Source organism: Psittacula echo (genome assembly GCF_963264785.1).
Source record: "Psittacula echo genome assembly, chromosome: 6".
In the NCBI taxonomy this organism is placed as follows: Eukaryota; Metazoa; Chordata; class Aves; order Psittaciformes; family Psittacidae; genus Psittacula; species Psittacula echo.
In genome coordinates this window covers 34,182,843-34,204,454 of record NC_137743.1, presented here as the reverse complement: position 1 = coordinate 34,204,454, position 21,612 = coordinate 34,182,843, and the positions used below count along the sequence as shown (strand labels likewise).

General features: G+C 37.4%; 1 protein-coding gene across 1 annotated transcript in view; it reads left to right on the top strand.

The window, feature by feature from the left end:
• TMEM163 (transmembrane protein 163) overlaps window positions 1-21,612 on the top strand; it is a gene marked incomplete at both ends in the record, with an annotated part of 101,042 nt that overhangs the window by 57,355 nt on the left and 22,075 nt on the right. The window contains 3 exon segments of the mRNA XM_080621662.1: window positions 631-674; window positions 1,845-1,936; window positions 21,482-21,578. Coding sequence (XP_080477788.1) covers window positions 631-674; window positions 1,845-1,936; window positions 21,482-21,578 — 233 coding nt within the window.

The following is a 21,612-nucleotide window of genomic DNA, read 5'->3' as shown; positions in this document are numbered from 1 at the left end:
TGCTTGAGAGCTTGACACAGCCATGATGTTGTTTGTAGCCTATGAGAGTTTCAGTTTGACGAAGTCCAGCAAGTGGTCTGTTCTGTTGCTGCCTGCTTCTTACCTGGTATTCCTCTGGGCTACTGAAAGGTACCTGCCACAATACCTCCTATCCTAGAATTTGGAACTGTGAGATAGTAGAATTAGGTTGCATGGAGTAAAAGTGATGTTAGACCATTTTTAAAGTCTCATTTATTTTTTTGAGGAAGTATGCTGTCAATATCAGAGCTGGGCAAATTGTTTTCCTGCTAATGATTTTGCCATTGGAAGTAACTACTCTGATGGATTTTGAAGCAATTCTTGGGGCTGTGTGAATTGCCCTTGGGGTTTTTGTTTAAAAGGTGGCAGTCAAAAAGTCTGGATAGTTTTCTGTCAGCCAGCTCAGGTGGACTTTTCTGCCTAGCTGTAGCAGAGAGCACTTTGATAAATGTTAAGTTTTCTGAGAGTTTGAAGTTATGGTTAGGTGATTCTGGTGGGAACTGGGTGACACTAAGCCCATATGTTGAAAATAGTTTTGTAACTCGATGAGAGAAGAAGAAAGGATACAAAAAAGATTTAAAGTGTTTCTAAATAATATTTCCTTTCCTTTAGCTGTCTCCGTAATGAGATACAGTGCATCATCATTTGGATTTGCTGTAAGTAAAGATACAATTTAAATACCCTCTATCTTTTTTCTTCCCCATCCCCCACTCATCCCCCCAAACATAGAATACTGTATTTTTCTTGTTAAAAGTTCATGGCAAGGTGTATGAAGTCAATGATGGATTAAATAAAATATTGTTGAACTCACACCTTGTGAATGATAGTAAAGATGCTTTGGTTACACTTTTTCAGTTTCTAACTACTAGGTAATATGTTGAAGTTAATATAAATGCTTACATCTTGTCATTGATAGATATTATCCACCAAATATGTTTTTTATTTTTTTGTTCTGCAAAGTCAGCTTATTCAGTTCTGTTATTTAAGTTGAGCCCAATTCTAAAGTTCCCTTCTGAACTCTGTGTATCCTGTTTCTGATTGAAGTCTATGGTAAAACTCTAGTTGACTTTGGGATGACAGCTTTTATCTCCAGTAGCTGCCATGACTTTCTTGATCAGTGATAGAGAAAAGAATTCCTAACGTGAAGTAAAATGACTGGTGTAAAATAATTTGTCTTTTGCTTTCAAATTTGAAGGTTATATTGACTCTAGAAAGTTTGACTTAAGAATGAAAATTCTTACAATGGACAAGCCTGGTTTTTGGTGTTACCTGCCATTATGTGTTCAGTAATACAAACATGGCAATTTTGCTGATGACCCAGAAATAATATGAAATCTGGATACAGTGGGATTTTGAAAAAAATTACTATTTGCTTGGTTTGAAACAAAACCTTCTACTGCAGAAAATTAATGACTTTGCCAGCAAAAGAAATGCTTGCCAGGCATTTTCAAGCACTTGTTTATTTTTTTTTTTTAAAGAGTCTTTGCATAAGAATCACATTAGTATTATAACTGTCATGGTATCACAATGGCAGACTGGTGGGGTTTCATTTTTTTATTTTTTTTCCTTAATTTCTCTGGAGGTGATGGATTACAAATAAAAATGTTTTAATCCCTTGATAGACTTCCTGAGCCCTGAGGTGTATAACTGGGCAATAAAACATGGTGAAGCCATGAAGATTAATTTAATAAATGTAAATTCTACTTTCATTAGAATTGTTTATTTGAAGCTGCTTTCTGCCCGTGCAGCAGGATAGTAAATGCATTACCACTAGTACAGGGCACATTTAATGGTCCACAAAACAATTGACTCTCTATCTCTTTCAGTTCGATGCTACACTGGATGTGTTGTCTTCAGCAATAGTTTTGTGGCGTTACAGCAACGCAGCTGCTGTGCATTCTGCACACAGAGAGTACATGTAAGTACACTTAATTACATTTGGCTTTGGTAGAGGCCTGCAGAGCTTTTGCTGTCAAGCTGTGATGCTACATATTCCAGAGCTTTGACAAAAACCATTTTGTCATGTCAGCAAGTATTCTTTCCTTCTGCCAACTTACTGTCTGGTCGCAAGCATGCAGGCTTTCCTTAGGCAAACCTCCCTGTGACTGTGTTTTGCAGGGCTTTTTGTTAGCCAAGATAGTAATTGCTAGGGATTCACAATTTTTTTTTCCTTGCAACATCTTTATCAAATGAAATGCGTTTACAATCTGTAATGAATTTTTAAATTTATTTTTTTTTTTATGTTTTACTCCATTATTCTTACTAGGTTATGTTTTTAAAATTTATGCTTGTATATTTGTGCTTCCCTTAACAAGATTGGAATATGAACCCCTTTTTTTCTGAATGTAAATTGCTTCAATTGCTAGCGATATTATTACAAGTTGAGATTACAGAACTTCTGTGAAGATTGAACCTGTATGAGTGATAAGATAGTAGGGTGATGCAGTTTATTATAACTGCTGTACAAACAGTGAGACACACCCTTTTTGTTACGGAACTATCACTGTTTTGGTAAGTAAGAGTGTATCAATACTTGTATATCTTATTTATGGAACAAGGTGTATGCTTGCAAAGTAAGCGTATTTAATGCTTGCTATAGAGCTCATATGGAAAAAAGTCTTTAATTTGCAGTGCAGTATTGATCACACTGGAAACTGTATTCTGCTTCAGTGTTCATTGTGCAGCATTTCTATACGCAATGCATGTGGTAACTGAGAAGATCAGGTGGAGATTGGCTTAAGAATTATTCACGCTAGTGCATAGAGAAGATTTTAATCTCCTACTCAAATTTTGGGTACATCTAAGTGGAGAATTGCAGTACATTTATCTGCTTTGGTTTTGTTCTCTGCTGCCATTGCTAGCAGTATCCCATCTGGCTTGTTTAAAGATAGTTCATGTATCTCCTGGAATGGACTACTGTTTTGCAATGAAGTCCCTTCTACAGGAAGAGAAGCCGGATGAAACTGAGCTACATAACTGGTAGGATCAAGTTAAAAAAAAACAAAACAGAAAAAACCAAATAAACAAAAAAACCACCCCAAAACCAAACCAAACAAACAAACAAAAAACCAAAGAAAAAAAAGCCACACAGAGTGTGTGAGTTTATGTCTTCATAATCTTTCCCTAAAAACCAAGAAAACAGTAAGCAGTATTTTTACATGCATCGTACATTAACTCAGGCTCATGCAACAGCTTGTCAGTGCTGTGTGTTTGTTTCTGGCAGGGCTCCATACATAACAGTTTGGAATAAAAGGCCAAAGAAGATTGATGTGACATTGATTCATAAAAATAAATCCAGAAATGTGTGATTAAAATTAGTCTTCCTGCACAATTTTGGAGATTTTAACAGATATTTCCTGAGTATTTTGCTTTTGTGGGCGTCCACAGAGATTCCTGTCAACATTCAATTAACATATTTTTGAAATCTCCTTCTGTTGAGCTTTTTCAAGTGAATCTTGTAAAGTACTTTATAGAGAAAATAAATCCCAATACAAAAGAAGCAGCACCATATCCGTACGGCTAAGCCAGTAAAGTGAACAAGCAAAGCAGCGGACATATTTTTCTGCCTTTTATGCTCATTTTTAATTTGCTTTCATATAATCCCTCTGCTTTACATAAGGCTAAATTAAGTCAATGAAGTACTTGCCATGCCCACTAATTGAAGACAGCTAAGGTTGCTCGATGAGATCAGTACTGCGTGAAATAGTGTTACCATATGCTAGGAATATGAATCACTGGATAACCAGTCTGGTTGTACCTCCGTTTCTAGAATCGACAGGAAAGTCATCATAGTATCAACAAGCAAAGAGATGGTTGTGTCTGTTAAGGCAGTTCTTACTGTGTCAGATTTTTGAGGGAGGCACACTTCTAATTTCCTGTTTAATCAACCTCTTGCTTGAAGGACTGAATGTAATTATTTTTCCTCTATGCTGCGAAAATGTTGCATGGCTCCTCTTGGCTGCTTGCTTACCTTGAAATCTTTGTGCCTATAGCCACACCTCGTCTTTCACATTCCTTGTTTCGTGCCAGTGCTTCAGTGGGGAACTCTGCTCTCAGACTCCTGGACAGTTTGGTGAAATTCGTGTATGGGCTTAAGTGGTGCTGTGCGTTGTTCCCATTTCTGTGTGCCTAGCCATACTTCGCCTTAGTACCGGAGCCTTAGTGCAAAACTTTAGGTTTCTGCAAAAGCATTAGTACTGTTTACCAGAATAAGGTGTGCCAGAGTGACTTCAGTTTAATTGTTTACTTATAGGTCTGTCTTTTACTGGTTTAAATATTACATTTGTCTGTGTATTCTAACATGTTTGAAAATAACGTGAGCTCCTTACAAAGGTCAAGCAGAATTGCCCGTTATGTATTGCAAATTTATGAAACTTCCTGTTTCATAAACTTGACAACAAGAGATCGAGCCAAAATCTGTTGAAATTAGTGAAAAGCCTGTCATGGAGGGGCATCATTAGATCAAATCCTAACTGTTGGACATTTTTGAGAGAGAACGTAAATATAAAATGAAAAACAAAATGCCAGAAAAAGACACAGATAGTACAGTCTGACTGAGATTGTGCCATGAATTAAATACTTAGAATAAAATGCTAAGATGCAAAAGAACCGTGTAATCTTACTTAAGATGTAGCTATATGGAAGCTAGAGATGCAATGTTTCATGGGCTGGTACTCAGAATGAACAGTACAAAACTGCTTGCTGTGCCAAGTCCTGCTAAGCTGAACCAATGCATTTCCATTTGACTTCAGGGGAATTGTAATGCTGAAACTGTCACGAAAATTTGTCCTGCTGAATTTGACTGAGTTGAATGGGTTGCATTTTTACTAGATCATTTGATTTCTCTCTTTTTCTGCGACAAGATGAGAAGGTAATCCTTTAGTGTAAATATCACCAGAGTTGCACAGTGTACGTCTTTGCTGATTCTCAAGTGGTTCATATGTAGTAACTGGGAAATATTTTTTAACTTGCCTCTGCAATTTGCTCTTCTTGAAAATTCTTTGCTACTGATGGCCTGAGAAGCTAAAGCTGGCAGGCTTTTCAAGTCTTTTATTGATGGGAATTTCTCTTAAGTCATCGTGGAAAGATATATCTGGTTATGTTAAAGGTATGTCTTAAATTATGATGAAATTATGACTTTTTTTCTTTTTTTTTTTTTTTTTTAATATACCAAGTGGCTTTGAAAGTATGATTTTCAGCAGGATCAGGCATAAACCACTGTAAGGTTGTAGGCCATATGAAACTTTGCTTTATTCTGCCTAGCTGGCTCATTAATAAAAGGGTATGTAGGAGTACGATGAATATTTGATGTGTTTTGGTACTTTTCAGATAGTTTTGCACTTCACCATCTTTTTATTTTGGCTGCCAAATAAAAGAGGGTAAAACCAGGTTAATACATACATTTTCATGTATTTTTAGTAGAGCTGTTGAAAGCATTGTAGGCCTTGAGGCAAGGCAAGAATTGGGAAGGACTACTGGTATCTAGGAAGAGAATCAGAGTACATAGTTCACAAGTGCTCAGTGTGATCTGCTGCGTTGCAAGTTAACATGCAGGAAGCTTTGAGGTGTTGAATTAATTTTCAACAAAGCAATGATCAAGAAATCCAAGAAAGGAGTGCTGAAATAACTTAAAAAATAATTTTGAATCTCCACAAAAGATGAAAACTTACAACAGAAATTACATTTTTGCAATTCCCTATTCTTCTTCATACGAGCAGAAACTAAGAGGAAGGAACATGCTCTGATGTAGTTGATAAACTAGAGACTGTAAAAATGCAGTAGACCCACTACTTGTACACTTCAGGCCAGGTACAGTCTATTACTTCATTGTAAGAGTTTTGTGCAGTGCTGTGCCATAGAATGGCTGGGCTGGGCAGGCACCTCTGGAGGTCACCAGTTCAATCTGTGCTCAAAGCAGGATCAATTGGAGCAGGTTATCAGGTTAAAAGTGTGAATCCAGTCTTCTATTTTGTTTTGAACATTGATTTGTTCATTGAACAATGATTTGAACATTGAATAAACACTGAACCATTCAAGATGGGCAGAGAAATCTGAATGCTCCCCATAATCAGAGTACAAATACGCTTGAATATTCTGTCCTTTAGTAAATCTTTAGCAACATAATAGTTTATTGGACTGCTGAAGCAAATCTAAATTCTGTTGTAGAAAGAAATTTATTAAAACTGATGTGGTAACTTTCATGTGCATAAATAAACCCAGTAAACAGCAGTAGAAGTAATTTTTATGTAGAAGACTGAAGCAATAGGGACCTGGAAAAACATTTCACGAGAGGTTGAACTAGTAACTAGCTGTACAAAGGGCAACTCTTTGATCTGAGAAATTGAGGAGTGAAGGAATTAGATTGGAGTTTTGGAACTGTGTGTGAGGAGAAAGTGAGAAATACCACTAAAAAAGGAAAGATTGAGAAAAGCAGAATAGAAGCTTCAGAGACACAACGTTGTGAAAAATCTGGAAAAGATGGAGCTTTTTATAGGTGGTTGGAAGGATCTCAAAGCTTTGAATTTGATTCCTTCTGCTCAGGAAACCAGGATTTTGCTCAGGTTAAGTTAATAGAGTTAGTTGGCAGCCTTCTCAGGTAGATGGAGTAAGTGGACTACTGCTACTTCTCAGGCTATAAAGCAATATCCCTATTGTTACATTACAGAGCTACAGTCTTGCATTTCTGTACCATGTAGCACAGGATTAGTGCAGGACTGAGTTATCTACTTTTGCCTATAGGATCCCTTGCACCTAAGGTTTTTTTGGCGACTGGGATTGGTCTGAGCTTGTATGTTCAGTATTGCAAAAACTTAACTTTGTATGTCATATTTAACATAGCAATTCTTGGCAATTGTACTTGGTATTATTTTGTTGATGATACCAAGTTAAATTCTGTGGTTCCTAAGAACCAGTCTGTCAACATCTTTCCAGCCAACGTTTTCCTTTCCAGTGCCAGAGTAAATGGGAAACCTTAATGACGCTCTTATGCCAAGACCAGAAAGCTCACATTTCTTTCACTCTTTGTTGGTTTTGGTGGTTTTGTTGTTGTGTTTGTTTGTTTGTTTGGTGGTGGTGGTTGTTGTTGTTTTTATTGTCTATGTCAGACTCCAGCTAGTCTTTCTTTCTTTTTACTGTAATAAGAAAATTAAATTGTATCATGGGCAAATAATTTCTAATGAACTTATGGTGCTCTATGTTGCCATGACATAATACATCATGGATGCAGATGTATTTTTTCCTTATATTGGTGAAGCTGTCATCCAAAACATTGGCAGTAATATTAAGATAAGAAGAACTAGATAGAGTCTTCTGTGTGGCAGACAAAGGTGCATGTATGTGTCATACCTCCACCTGCCGCTGAGAAAGCTTTTTGACAGGAAAAAATAGTCATTCCTATCCTAAAACAGGAGAAAATAGCCATTCCAAATCCTAAAAGGGGCCTACAAGAACACTGGAGAGGGACTTTTTATAAAAGCAAGTAGTGGTAAGACAAGGGGAAATGGCTTTAAACTGAAAGAGGATAGATTTAGATTAGATGTAAGGAAGAAGTTCTTTACTGTGAGGGTGATGAGACACTGAAACAGGTTGCCCTCAGAAGCTGTGGCTGCTCCATCCCTGAAGTGTTCAAGGCCAGGTTGGACAGGGCTTTGAGCAACCTGGTCTAGTAGGTGTCACTTCCCATGGTAGGGGGTTTGGAACTAGATGGTCTTTAAGGTCCTTTCTAACCCAAACCATTCTATGATTCTGTGATCCTTGGTGAGGCAGCATCTGATTCTGTTACGCTGTTTCTTTGTAGGTAAGGTGACACTGCCTGTAACAGTAGGTGGCTTCAGTTATTTCTGCTCATCTATTTGTTTTGCATATCTTTTCTCACCTTATGCTAGGTTTAAAAACAACAGGTTAAGAATTGGGAATGTCTTGCAGTCTTTGCAGCTTTGTAAATAGCCATTATCTAAAAACTTTCTATGTGTCTGTAACTTACTTTCATCTCCATGCATTATACCTCTGCTGTGGCAGAATGATGAACCCATTGGCCAAGTGAAAAATGCCTTCCCTGAAGTTTTAATTCTTGATAAGTTCTTAAGTTATGGAGAGAATGAACTGATAGTCTCATCAGTTTTGACATCCAAAGGAGCACAACTCTGAGGGCTTAATTCTAGAATTTCTAACTTAGTTTGAGCTAAAAACAATCTCGAAAGAAGATATTTACTCTTGAGGGATGGAGTAAATCAGAAACCTGTCTTATAATTAGCATATTGGATGTAACAATGAGAAAATCTCTTGCATCCTTTACTACCCTACCCTGATATTTAATTAAGCTCAATGATAAAGATGTACTTCTTATTTCTAATCTATGTGTGTATATATATATATATATATATATATATATAGCTTCAGTATATAAGCACTCAGCATTATTGTGCCTTTTTTGTGTCTGATGAAAGAACCAGGCTGCGGTTCTTTGGGGTTCTCACTTGTTGAACAACTCTAGGAATACTATGTGGATATCTCTATGTAAGGATTACCCATTACATAAGGATATGTAATGAAGAAAGGAAGGAAAAGAGGAAACAAGTATATTCTGACCCTTTCGTAGGACTTCATCCACCAGTGAAGCTTTCAGCTATTTAACAGTATGACATGGGAATTAGGCTATTTAAAAACATTTTATAAAGCATATTAATGATATCATTATACAATTTTATATATATATATTTATTATAATTTTATAATACCCAATGACTACAACATTACCAGTGTACCAATACCTTTCCTTGGTTGCTTGATAACCTCCTGGCTACATCTCTCAGTTATCTTTTCACAGATTATGCCCTGCTTTGAGTTTTTGATTGTAAGTAGCCTCTTCAGGTAAATGGGCAGTGCAGTAAGCAGACATATTATTGTTTCAAGTGCTACCACATGGACATTTATCAAGCAGAAGGGTACAGCTTTGAACAGTTTTTCTTTTATAACCTTACATCTTAGGCATGTGACCTTTGAAGAAGCCTAGACAAGTGATTAGAAACCCTTACCAGTTGCTTAGTTACCTTCTTTCTGGAAGTTAGACTGAAGTAAACAGCAATAATAAAATCATCCGTACAACTCTGTGTATGGTAAGTACACACCACTCTGAATTGAATATACCTGAAGGAACTGCCCTTTGCTATGATATTCCTGTTGTCTTGTGGATAAATATTCCTTTGACACCTTGTTCTCTCTTTACTTACTGGCACAATTCATTTTTAGAAGTCAGGGGAAATCATTATGTACTTGGTATCCTTCTTCAGTTGCTAGGGAAAAGTGGTGCACTGCTTCATGAATGATACCTTACTGCTTTGCACTATATTATCTCTTCAACCTGCAAATCTACTTTTGCTCTATAGTCTCTTGTCCAGTTGCTTATGGTCTAATACATTGCAATCCAAGGGGCTTTCATCTTGCCAGTGATTTTTGTTTTGAGTGTGTTGTGGTTTAAGCCCAGCCAGTAACTCAGAACCATGCAGCCGCTCACTCACTCCCCTCCTTCTTTCTCCCCTCAGTCCCACGGGGATGGGGAGGAGAATTGAAAGAATGTAACTCCCATGGGTTGAGATAAGAATAGTCCAGTATCTCAGGTATAACACAAACCACTACTACTACCACCGAAAATAATAATGATAAGGGAAATAACAAGGGAAGAGAATGCAATCGCTCACCACCCACCGACTGCTACCCAGCCTGACCCGAGCAGCGATCTGGGCCTTCTGGGTAACTGCCCCCAGTTTATATACTGGGCATGATGTGCTGTGGTGTGGAATACCTCTTTAGTTAGTTTGGGTCAGGTGTCCTGTCTCTGCTTCCTCCCGGCTTCCTGTGCGCCTCCTCACTGGCAGAGCATGAGACTGAGAAGTCCTTGATCAGAGTAACCATTAGCAAGAACTTAGCAAGACTGGAAACATTGGTGTGTTATCAGTGTTGTTCCCAGGCTGAAGGTTAAAAACACAGCACTGTGCCAGCTACTAAGAAGGAGAAAAAATGACTGCTATGCTGAACCCAGGACAGAAGCTATCCATTTGAACTGCCATTTATCACTGCCCTGTGCAGATTCTGTAAGGAGCCATCACCGTTGCCACCTCCTGCAGAGCCACGTCAGTGTGTCTACTGGGCGGATGTGGGAAGTTAGTGGCTGCTGAGTTTGTGTAAGGGCTTTCTTCTTACTGAGAAAATGTGATGACAGGTGAGACCCTAGACAGAGTGAGCCCCTCCTTCTGAAGTAATAGTAACCCTTTTTTTCTGTCTTGCTTATGTTCAGGTGACACCACTTGAGAATATTTACAGCAGGGTTTAGTCACGGGCAGCCTCATGGAAGTTATATTGAATGTATGTGTATTATATTTAGGCATGCAATATGGGGATTGTGACGTATCCTACTCTTGCACCCAAAGATTAAAAGAATTATAAACCACCATTTACAGGAGGGAATGGCTGTCACACTGCCAGATTAGGTCTGGCTCTTCTTTCTTTTCCTCTGATTCAAATAAGAGAGTGTACTGATCTGTATGGTTATGCAGAGTATATTCTCTCTTGGTTCACAGAGTTAATCCCTCTCCCCAAATTTTCAGTATTAGTACTGTATTTAAGTTTTGATCTGCAGATTGGCTCTGCTCTCATTAGCCCAACTAAATGCGCATTGTCTATTTAGGTAGAGTTGAATGAAAATAGTCTTCTCAATTCAGACCCAACATACCAGTCACATTGAAAAAACTGTGAATAATTTCATCTATGCCATACGTAGGAAAGACACTTGAAGCACAGATGGCAAAATCCACGCCTACCCACAGTTCAGGGCAAACCTCTGTGGCTGGAGGAAAAACTCTTTTGTGATGAGTGAATGGAATAGCTAAGTGATCTGGAAAAATGTCAAATGCACGGAGATAGCCTACAAACTGCAAATAGCTGAGAAACTACCTTTGCAGGTCTTGTGTAGTTCTCAGCTACCTGGAGTTGGTCTTTGCGTGGCACATGCATGTCTCTCCTACCCAGTGGAGCACAGTGCAGAGTCTGCAAAGTAAGTGTTCACCTATGCTTGGATATCTGCTTTATAGAAGGAGAAATATAGTTTATTTTTAACCACACTGAAAATTTCTAAGTCATTATTTCTTCTGAAGTATTTAACTGAAATACTACATCCAAGTACAGAGCTGGATAGAAATTTTAGTGGTGCTTCATTAGGCTGGCTTACTAAAACTGCATCATTTCTCCATAAATCCATTATCCCATATTCAGGCAAAAGTGAAGCAGTCATAAACTTTGCTCTTATTCAGGCAGACATGTATGTATGCATATATTTATGCATGCACACACACAATATCCTCACACATAGAATTTATATTAAATATTAAATAGTAAATGTATATATTTATACATTCTAAAATCTGTTTCTAAATGTGTGGCATCTGTAGACTTGGCAATGATTTTACTGAAGCTAGATCCAAAATCTATTTAATTTATGAAATCCTTTTCCTTCACTGGTAATTGATTAGGCAGTATTTGTGTATATTGCATAGTATTTACACAACATATCTATAAAAAATCAGGGATATGGTGTTCTGTACTGGAATTTTATAATCACCATAAAAATTAATATTACAGAAACTCTCAAAAGCCTTTAATTTTGAGCTTCAGGGGGATGATAGAATTTCTGATTACCTTCACAAGCCAGGAGGGTACTTAGAAGTCAGGTGTACCATAAGTGAAACTGTACAGTCTATGCAGACCTGAAACTAGAAAACAGGATGTTAGAGTTTTCAAAATCTCCAAGTTGTAGAAATGTCCGTTAGCTTTTATTGGCAGGTACTTAATACCTGGAGAATCAAATTATTTGTAGAACTATTGCTCCAGTTCAGCTGCATGATTTTAAAGGATGTAAATACCCTGTTCTGCACTGACTAGTTGAACTCCTGAGGATAATAAAAATTTTATGAGGCCTGTAATGCTTTCAACATGAAGTGGGTCCCTAGCATAGCTAGTCTGAGTCTCATATATAAATGGCATTTCACCTCCATGTCCTTTAGGAAGAGGTTAGACCATGTGATAACATAGAATATTTAATTTGGCCTGTTACTTTATTGCATAATCTGGTTGGGTTTTTCTTTTTTTTTTTTTTTAATGGTGAGAAATAGGAGTAGCTGTAACAATGCTGATCTGGATTCTGACAGTTAGAGGAGGATTATGGAACATGTGCGATCAACAGTGAGCCCACTTCCTTCCTTTTAAAGTGCATATTAAAGTGACTCTATTGCCTCTTCACCCAACAGCAAGCTGGTGCAAATACTCTGATCAACTGTGACTACATACAGTTTGGTTTCCAATACCCCCTCAGTAGCTAAACTTGATAACACATAAGCTATACTACAAACATAAACAAGCAATGTAACTGTCTAATTGGACACAAAGTTTAAGATTAGCTGTAGAGCATGACAAAGGAGCAGGAATCTAAAGACTGAGGCTGATGTTGCATATTTTTCCTGTGTATGACAGTAAAATGCCACAGTGGTTAGTAGTTGTTTTTTTTAGAGTAGGCCCTTTAATGAGTTTAAGTGGCAAATTTTAAAGTCTTTATTTCTAAGAGTCTTTATTTTTAGAGTCTTTATTTTCAGATCCTTTATTTTTAGAGTCTTCAATGTTTTAGAGTTTTCAGGAAAAGTTGTGCATCTTGGAAAGGCGTGGATTGACTTGAGATGAAGGGAAGAGAAAGCAAAGAGAGGCCCATATCTGCAACATCCCCAGCTGTCCCTTGGTGCCCCAGACCACAAACCAGAACTGCAAACCAAAACCCAAAGTGCAAACTGGTGACTGCAAACCAGAACTAACACTTTCAGCCACTCCTCTCCAAAACATCCTCCGAGTTTTTCCTTTTCCGTATTATTTGGCCATTGACTTAATTCTGAGTCCTCTTCCATTTTCTCTACCATGTTCCACTTCATCCCCATAGGCCAGAACCCACTGGTTTGCCACCATAAAATCATTTGTTGGTGACCAAAACCTGAGCTTTTTCATCCTGAGTTCTCAACCTTTGAGTATCAGCATTTTACATTTGAGAAATCTTTGGCTGTCTCTGACTTTGGCTACTGTAATCAGACTAGAAGAGCTGCCATGATACAAATATTAAATAACAGTAGGCCTAGCTTTGTTTAAACAGGCTGACTGCCTCTCATCTAGAAGGAATGTGGTGCAGATTATTGCAAGCTCCAAGTTATTAATGAAGGAACATTCACATTTGTAGTTGGTTATGGGAAGAAAGAATGAAAACAAGAGTACCAGCAAAGTGAAGAGATATAAAAGGATTCCTGTCATGTGGCTAGACCCAGAAGACAATTGAGAGAAATGTATAGAGAGAAACAGAATTAGAAAGTGGATGACTACTGTGTGCTCAAAAATATTTTCCTAACTTCTGACACAGCAAAACCCTCTTGGGTGTTTGCCTTGCATGCCATGTGACTTCCTCTGAATGATTCCATACATGATACTGACTTTGTCATCCACTAATACCGCTAAAATCCTTTCAGATCATATTGAAACAGAAATTAGCACATTTGTAGTTTTTATTAAATGAATTAATATTATAATTAATTTTTTTCTTACTTAAGCTCCAGAGGTTTCATTACTGGATTTATTCAGAGATTAAATCCTGTATCCATCATAAACCAAATTTGCTCAGCTTTGCTGAAAAAGCTCACATTACTTCTGGGCTTAGAGCTCATATTGCTTTTACTGGCCTGCAGCTCATTTTAATGCTAAGCTACAATTCCTTGCAAAGTGATAGTTTTAACACTACCTTTTCACTGCAATGGTGAAAACAGCCTGCAGAGTTTTTACCATCTCCTTTTCTGTGGGCTATTAGGAGCCATTAGTTCTGAAAGATCTTGACAGAGTCTACAGAGATAAAGATTTTGTGAATAAAAATTCGTAGGATCATAGGATAATTCAGGAATGGAAGGGGCCTCAGGAGGTTGCTTGCCCAGGCTGTTGCTCAAAGCAGAGTCAGCTGGAGGATAAGAATAGGTTGCTCAGAAATTTATCCAGTCAGGTGTTGAAAACTTCCAAGGATGGAGACTCTGCAACCTCTCTGGGCAAATGTTTCACTTTTCTCATGGTGGAAAATCTGTTTGTCTTAGAAAAATATATCATGATAAGATTCCTAACAATCAAGAAAATACAGAATTAAAATGAAATAGAGTAAACCGGCTCTTGTAAGGTAGCAGAATTACATGTAGAAATTAGGAGTATTATCTTTTATTTATAGGAGTATTATCTTTTATTTATAGTATCATAGCTGCCAGAGAATTGAGACAAAGATGAGGAACTGAAGTTTGTTTTGATGGCAGCTTTGCAAATATGAGAGAATGTAAGACTCTAGTTTCTGCTTTAAGAATATTAATATAAACTGTAATGGATTATAATGAATTTCTCACAGATCTCTTCATCACACTTACATCTGTAACCGAGGAAATTATTAAAATGTTTTCCATATAAGATAAATGATGTTTTCAATGAATAAGGTAAGTGATCTTTATACAAGAAATTTCTTACAGTGGGAACAACCAACCACTAGAACAGCTTCCCCAGGGACATGATAGAGTCCTCATCATGGGAGGTTTTCAAAAAAGCGGATGTACAGGGTACTAGATTGTCTCATCAAGGCTCCCTTTCCCATGAAAGGTTGGACTAGGTGGTTTTTTTGAGGTCCCTTCTAACCTGGGCTGTTCTAAGTTCTGTGGGGTTCTTTACACTGATAAAAGTAGTGAGAAACCACAAATATAACCCATGTAATCAAAAAAGATCAAGTAATCTGAGATGCAGAAATGAATAAACAAAGTGGGAAACTAGTGCAGTATTTGACAAGAAGGTTAGGTTTGTAATACTGCCTTTTAGTCGTATCATATGTTAACAGAACTGGGAAGTAATTAGACTGCTTCTGACAATCTTGTTTTATTCCACATGGTGTCATCACATTTCAGGAACTATTTTAATGAACTTGAAGTGTGGTGGTAAAATAGGTTCCAGGATGTAACAGACATACTACCAAGTACGTGAGACCTCTTTCTCTCTCCAGTGCCCCAAAACAACTGCCTCTGTGAGCTGCTAAGAGAAAGTTAACACATTTTTGCAGACTGTATTCATATGCATGACTTATTTTTTCAGAATCCTTAATTCTGTTGCACCACCTTTGCTGCACATGAGAGCAGATTGACTTGAGAGAGTAATTACCAAGAGCTTCATTACAAACCCTCATTGGTACTGTGTTACTGAGTTCTATTTGCCAGAAAGATAGCAGGATGATAATTAAAAAGGGAAGCCTGTTACAGTGGCTGTTTTATAGCAGTCAGTTGATATGAGGAAAACTGTCATCACTCACCCTTGTGTAGTTTCTCCCACATCTCTTTTGAGGTAGCATATAGCAGAGCTTGTCACTAGGGGTATATTTGTAACTTTATAACAATTATCTATTTATTTTTTACGAATGTTACAAAACAAGTAACTGAGAGTCTAAATCTGCAGTTAGTTGAGGCTGACTGCTGCTTACATGAAGAGCAGTCCCTTTGGCTGGAATGGGTTGACTCATGTAAAGAGTATTCAGTGTGGCAAGAACCATGCTAAAGCTGAAATTGCTTTATTACATTGAAGATTAATCACCATAGAGATCTGAGTGAGGTTAATTGTTAGTTCTGTAGTGGAACTATGACAGAATTTAAGTCTTATCACTATCTATAGAGAATTGTAACAAATAATTATAAATATAATACAGAATTACAGATAAATCCACAAATTAGAAGGTTGTTTTGCTATGTCTGCTAGAGGCAAATGAATTGAATACTTGGACTTTTTCTCCTTAGGAAATTTTGTGATAAAAAGTGGAAAAAAATGTTAACTTACTAACAGCATCTTGAAAATTGGCAGTTTGTGGAGATGGAACCTTCTGAATCTCTGTCCTTTTCATAGCTACTTGCTTAAAAACCATTAACTTATGCAAAGTAACAATTTTTTGATTAAGGGAAAGACTATTGTCTGCTTACAGTGATAGATTTAATTTTCTGGTTTACTTACGAGTTGTGAGAATTTGTCATCTATATGAAGAATTGTGTCTATACAGGGGATGTGTTACAGAAAAGATGAGGTGGCAGCTGTATGTCATGTAATACAGTTACCCTCATCTTATTTTGATGAGTGTGAGTACAAATATCCAGGACTGGTGTAATACAAAATGGATATTTATAGGGTTGTCTAAATAGGTTGTATAAAGGCTGTAGTATTGCTTTTAGAAGATTTTCTTTTGGAGATTGTCAGGTTATAGCATATCCAGAATCAACTTTTAGGCTGGTGACATGACTTAGTTCTTAGGATTTAAATATAATCATGTTTATGGATTCCACTAGAAGTGAACTAGCAGTAAATGAAGCTCAAAAGTTTCAGTCTTTGGCAGTTTTGAAACTCTAAATAATTTCATTCTCAGTGCTTGAGGCTGCAGTACAACTGATTTGAAGTATGTTTCGTCTATGGAAAAGTTATTTTAAAAAGTTGACAAAATTGATGAGTTCATTTTTTAAGACAATGAATTATTCTTTAGATTAGCTTCTGGATTCTCGGTTAGAAATACCTCATCAAAAACATATAAAAAATATCTGGCACATCGTGGTCAGGTATCAAGACCTACGTCAAACTAAAGAAGACTTGGTGGGTTTACTGTTATAATACTAAATTCTCTTTACTGTCAACTTAATGATATAGTTTTAATTACTCTTGCATTCCAAGTACCATTGCTCTAAGGAAAAAAAACCCACCAAAAAACCAACCAACTTTCAAAGTTTGAGCTTTAGTTTGCCTAAAAGTTGTTTATTGCCTGAATATCAGAGAGATGTCCTTACCTTGTCCTTTCTGAATTTGTCTATTATTCTTTAAACCATACTGCATTCTGAGAGATTCCAGAAAGTGTATTGTTTCTGAAACTCAAATAATGGTTTTCCATTACCTTTTAAAATGTTTGACTAAATTATTTCTGTTCCACTTTCTTTTTAGAAGCAGCACATTGCATGGAACTGAGGAAGATTTCAGATTCATACATTCTGCATTAGGTCTTTTCTGTTGCCTCTCAAACCTGTAATGACCAATGATTTTGCATTATAGATCTATTACACCTCTAATGATGTAGTAGATATATAGTGGGAAGCTCTTATACTAACTTGTGTAGAAATGGCTGTAAAATAAGTACATGATCTTCAGTAGGTGCTGGAAGCGTAAGTAAGTGGTACTTGTGGCATAAGTGGAGATCCATTCATCATGGATGTCACTGGACAGAGTATCCTCATGTCGTAGCAGGAAGATACAAATGTTCTGGAATATGGGGGCGTAGGTGGACCACTACTTACTGCAGTGTCTGAATCATTGATCATGAGGGACCTGGAGATTGAGGACCATTTATAACACTATCATGAGTCCAAATCAGAGGTATCTGTGAAATCTACACTAGGTTGTCAGTCAAACCTCACTTCTGTATTAACTCCTCTTTCATTAAATTTTATGGGCGTTTCTGAGTTGACTTGAGCTTCTTTAGAAATGGCAGTCTAATTTAATTGAATGTTATTAATGAAATTGCATTTGCCAGCAACCTTGGCACTAACATCCTTCATGTGAAGTTGGAAATGCTATTTAGTTGCAAAGCGGTAACTGTTAGCAGATGGAAGTTAGCAGGCTTGTATGAAAGTTTTTGTTGTCTACTGGCTTGAAAATAAAGCAAGCTTACAAGAGCCAATTACAATTTATTTATTATGTACTACAGTTAAAATTTCAGATTAATTTTTGTAGGGTTTTTTTTTTTTTGTAGTTGAATTTAATTTCTAGTTGAAGTTTGCATGATTTGCTTTCTAGATAGAAATGACTTTTCTGGCAAATTGGACTGAAAAAGGTCACTATGCAGTATTTTGTTCTAGTGGTTTTGCAGATAAATTGGTACACTCAAGAAGACAAGAAACCTGTTTTTTTGCGCTTAAAGTGCTCTGCCATTACTCATGAATTTTGCATGGCTATGGATTCCAAAGCCAGCATATAAAGGAGAAACTAGGCTTGCTAAATATGATCACTGAATACTGATCAAGCCTCAGACTACATTTTTGTCTGCTGTTAATACCCTTGTCACTGACATCTTCCTTTTTTCTTTCTATTTTTAACTATTTCTGGTTAAGTAGATGTAAAGCAATTTTTCTGTAAAGAGACTTTTTTTTGTAAAACTAATCTGGGGAGTAAAAGAAGCAACTCAATATTGCTGAAGTCATTACTTACATGCTGGCTTAGGCAAACATGCAAAATGTTTGCTCTTAATCTTGGGTGATTGGGAAGTTCACAGAGAGAACTCCAAACTCCCCAACATACATAGGAAGTGAATTCAGCCAGCAGTCAGGGCAAGCACTGGTTCCCTGGACAAATTAGACTTGTGCCAGCAAGGCTCCTGTCAAGCCTTTAGGGAATGATTCCTTTTATTCCTCAGGAGATACATGCAGGGAACAGAAGGTATGCTAAGAGGAAGTTATGATGCTGCATATTCAAAAATACGTATTGTTACAAGGAAGTTTAATCTGTCTCCAACTCACAGATCTGTGGCTATGTTAATTTGAGCCTGCTGGGAATCATAGAAAAGGTTCTCTTTCAGTGTTGCTTTCAGATGAAATGTCATCATATTGTTGCATGACATGTATGTATCTTATGTAAACCTGTCACTGGGTCAGCAAACAGTATTAGGCAAGTCAGCTAACTTTTGTGGGCCAGTTTTGTGTTCAAGTTGCCTAATGCCTGAGTGTATCTCAGGTAAATGGGAAGAACATTTAGTATATGTTTCTGTACATAAAAAAAAAGAAAATAATCATTGCAGCAGAATACATTATGAAGGATTGTGCAGTATAAGCTTCCTAGATTATGGCAGCACTAAATATTACAGAAGTAATACATAAAGGTGGTACTGAAAAATTTTGAGTTTGACAAAAGAAGGTCAGGGAGCTCTGGGCAGATCTCTGAGCAGTGATCCATTCAGATAGAGTGAAACTGCAAATCTCTAAAAAGAATCTGTTGCAAAACAGGATGTTGCTTGCAAATATGCAATGGAAAACAGAAACCCCTCTTAATTTTTCAATTTTACTCATTCCTGTTGGAAGATGAACTTTTCTCCCATCCATATTACCATTTAATGATCACCCCTCGCCGCAGGATTGCATAGAATCCTATGAGCTTCTTCCTCTATCACATTATGGGCCAGATTTTTGTTCTTGTGTTTGAGTCTAAGGGAAGGACTCTAGGGCAATCAGACTATCTCAAGCATTTTCTGCCTATCTTTTAAGACAAGTTATGTTTAACAAGATGAGGCCTGTCTTGCATTTTACTACAAAGGAGTTAAACATCTGTCTTAAAATAGGTGTGGCAGAGTTTTGCCTACCTGAGATGAGTACCTCATCTACAATGCCACTCTGTTGCTAGGAAGGATGCTAGCCTCTACATTGTCTGTTCTCCTCTGTAGAAGAGCAGTCCCTTTACTGAGAAGTTGTTTGTAGGATTATATGGATTGTCCACAGCGTGGTTTAGTGTCACTTGTGTTGGGAGTTGTCCTGGGTTCAGCAGCAGCAGTCACTTTTTCTCCTTCTTAGTAGCTGGTGCAGCGCTGTGTTTTTGACTTTCGGCCTGGGAATAATACTGATAAAGCCGATGTTTTCAGTTGCTGGTCAGAATGTTTACCCTGACCAAGGACTTTGTGAGTTTTTTTCTTTGAGTTTGTGAGCTCTGCCAGAGAGGAGAGGAAGCCAGGAGGAAGCAGGGACAGGACACCTGACCCAAACTAACCAAAGAGGTATTCCATACCACAGCACGTCATGCTCAGGATGTAAAACTGAGAGTACCCGGAAGGGCTAGATCACTGCTAGGTGGGGATGAGGTACTGGTGGGTGAGGTGCTGTATTCTCTTCCCTTGTTATTTCCTTTATCATTATTATTGGTGGTAGCAGTAGTGATTTGTGTTATACCTTAGTTACTGGACTGTTTTTATCTCAACCCGTGGGAGTTGCATTCTTTTGATTCTCCTCCCCGTCCCTCCAGGAGCAGAGGGAAGAAAGGTGGGGGGGAAAGTAGACTGAGTGGTTCTAATTTACGTCCTGGGCTTAAACCACGACAGGAGTAAAATGACAGGTACTCACCTGCACCACTGCTGCAGCTGCATCTTCAGACCTAGAAAAAGCAGTGCCAGTTCAACCACAGTCTCTATATGGAGCTTGATGTGAACATTACATGTGATGCCAACCACCAGATGGCCTGATGTCTGAGTTGTTGAAAATAGTAGCATGCCGCTGGAATAATTATAGCATCCATAAACTGAGCTAACAAATAGGTACCAAATGATGAATAGTGAACAATGGAAATACAACTTTTGAAGAAAAAAAGTTGTACGTAGAGATATAAATTCTTAACTATTTCATGCTTTAAACATTAAAATGATTCTTACTGTACATCTGTCTAGAGTAGTAGTATTTTATATGAAGACATTAGTGAAATATGGATAAAGAATGGATATATCATTACTGTAACAGATGGACTGTTATTGTTCGTGGAGGAAATCAAAGTCTTACATCCTGTAATATTTCATGGCAAGAGGAACTCCATCTCAAAGTAGGATCAGTCTGTATGTTTGAACAAAAGCAAGAGTTTTCTTTTTTACTGTGTATTTTATGTATGCATTATGTGCTTTTTAAGCCTCATTGTGCCTGTGTCCTATACAAAACTTAATTATTTTCTGTTAATTGTTTTCTGTTACTTTATCTTCTGTTCATTAAGCCATTTGTTTGCTTTTTACAAGGCTGGGTTGTGAACTGTGCAGAGCAGGAATAGAATCTAATTCTGCACAGCACCTAATCTGATGAGACTGATCCTTATGTAGGTATTGAGACCCCTTTGGACAGCCTACAATGTGATGCACCTAATGTGCTGATTTTTTTAGTGTCTGCAGTTAAAATCTTTTTTCTTGGAGATTTGGAGCAGAAACATGTTTTTGGTCCTGTTATGCTACTGGCCAGATTTACCAAGCATCTGTCCTGCTTTGGTAAAGAGAACTAAGTCCCCTTGATTATTTCAAATGCAAGATCCTAGCCAAACCAACAAAGAGAAACAGACCTCTAGAGGACTTTATGATAAATCATCAGGAGCTGAAGAGGCATGTCTTTATCATCTGGTCTGCACTGTTTTCTCACATATAATCCAGGTTTTAAGAACTGGAGAGAAACTGGACATTTCATTCTCCTCTTTAATTCAAGTCTCTGTCTTTAGCTTCTAAATTTATTCTTTTTATTATCAGTATTCTGTTGTGTGTTACCCTTTAGCAGTGGGAGAGTTGACAACTCCAAATATGTTCTTAACATTTCTTTTTATTCTTCTCTATTTTTTTTCTTTTTCCCAGAGCTTGTGTTATTTTGGGTGTCATATTCCTCCTGTCATCTATATGTATTGTGATCAAAGCCATCCACGATCTTGCGAAGAAAGTGCTTCCAGAAGTGGTAAGGTGATTCATGTTCTTTAAAATGTTCTCTT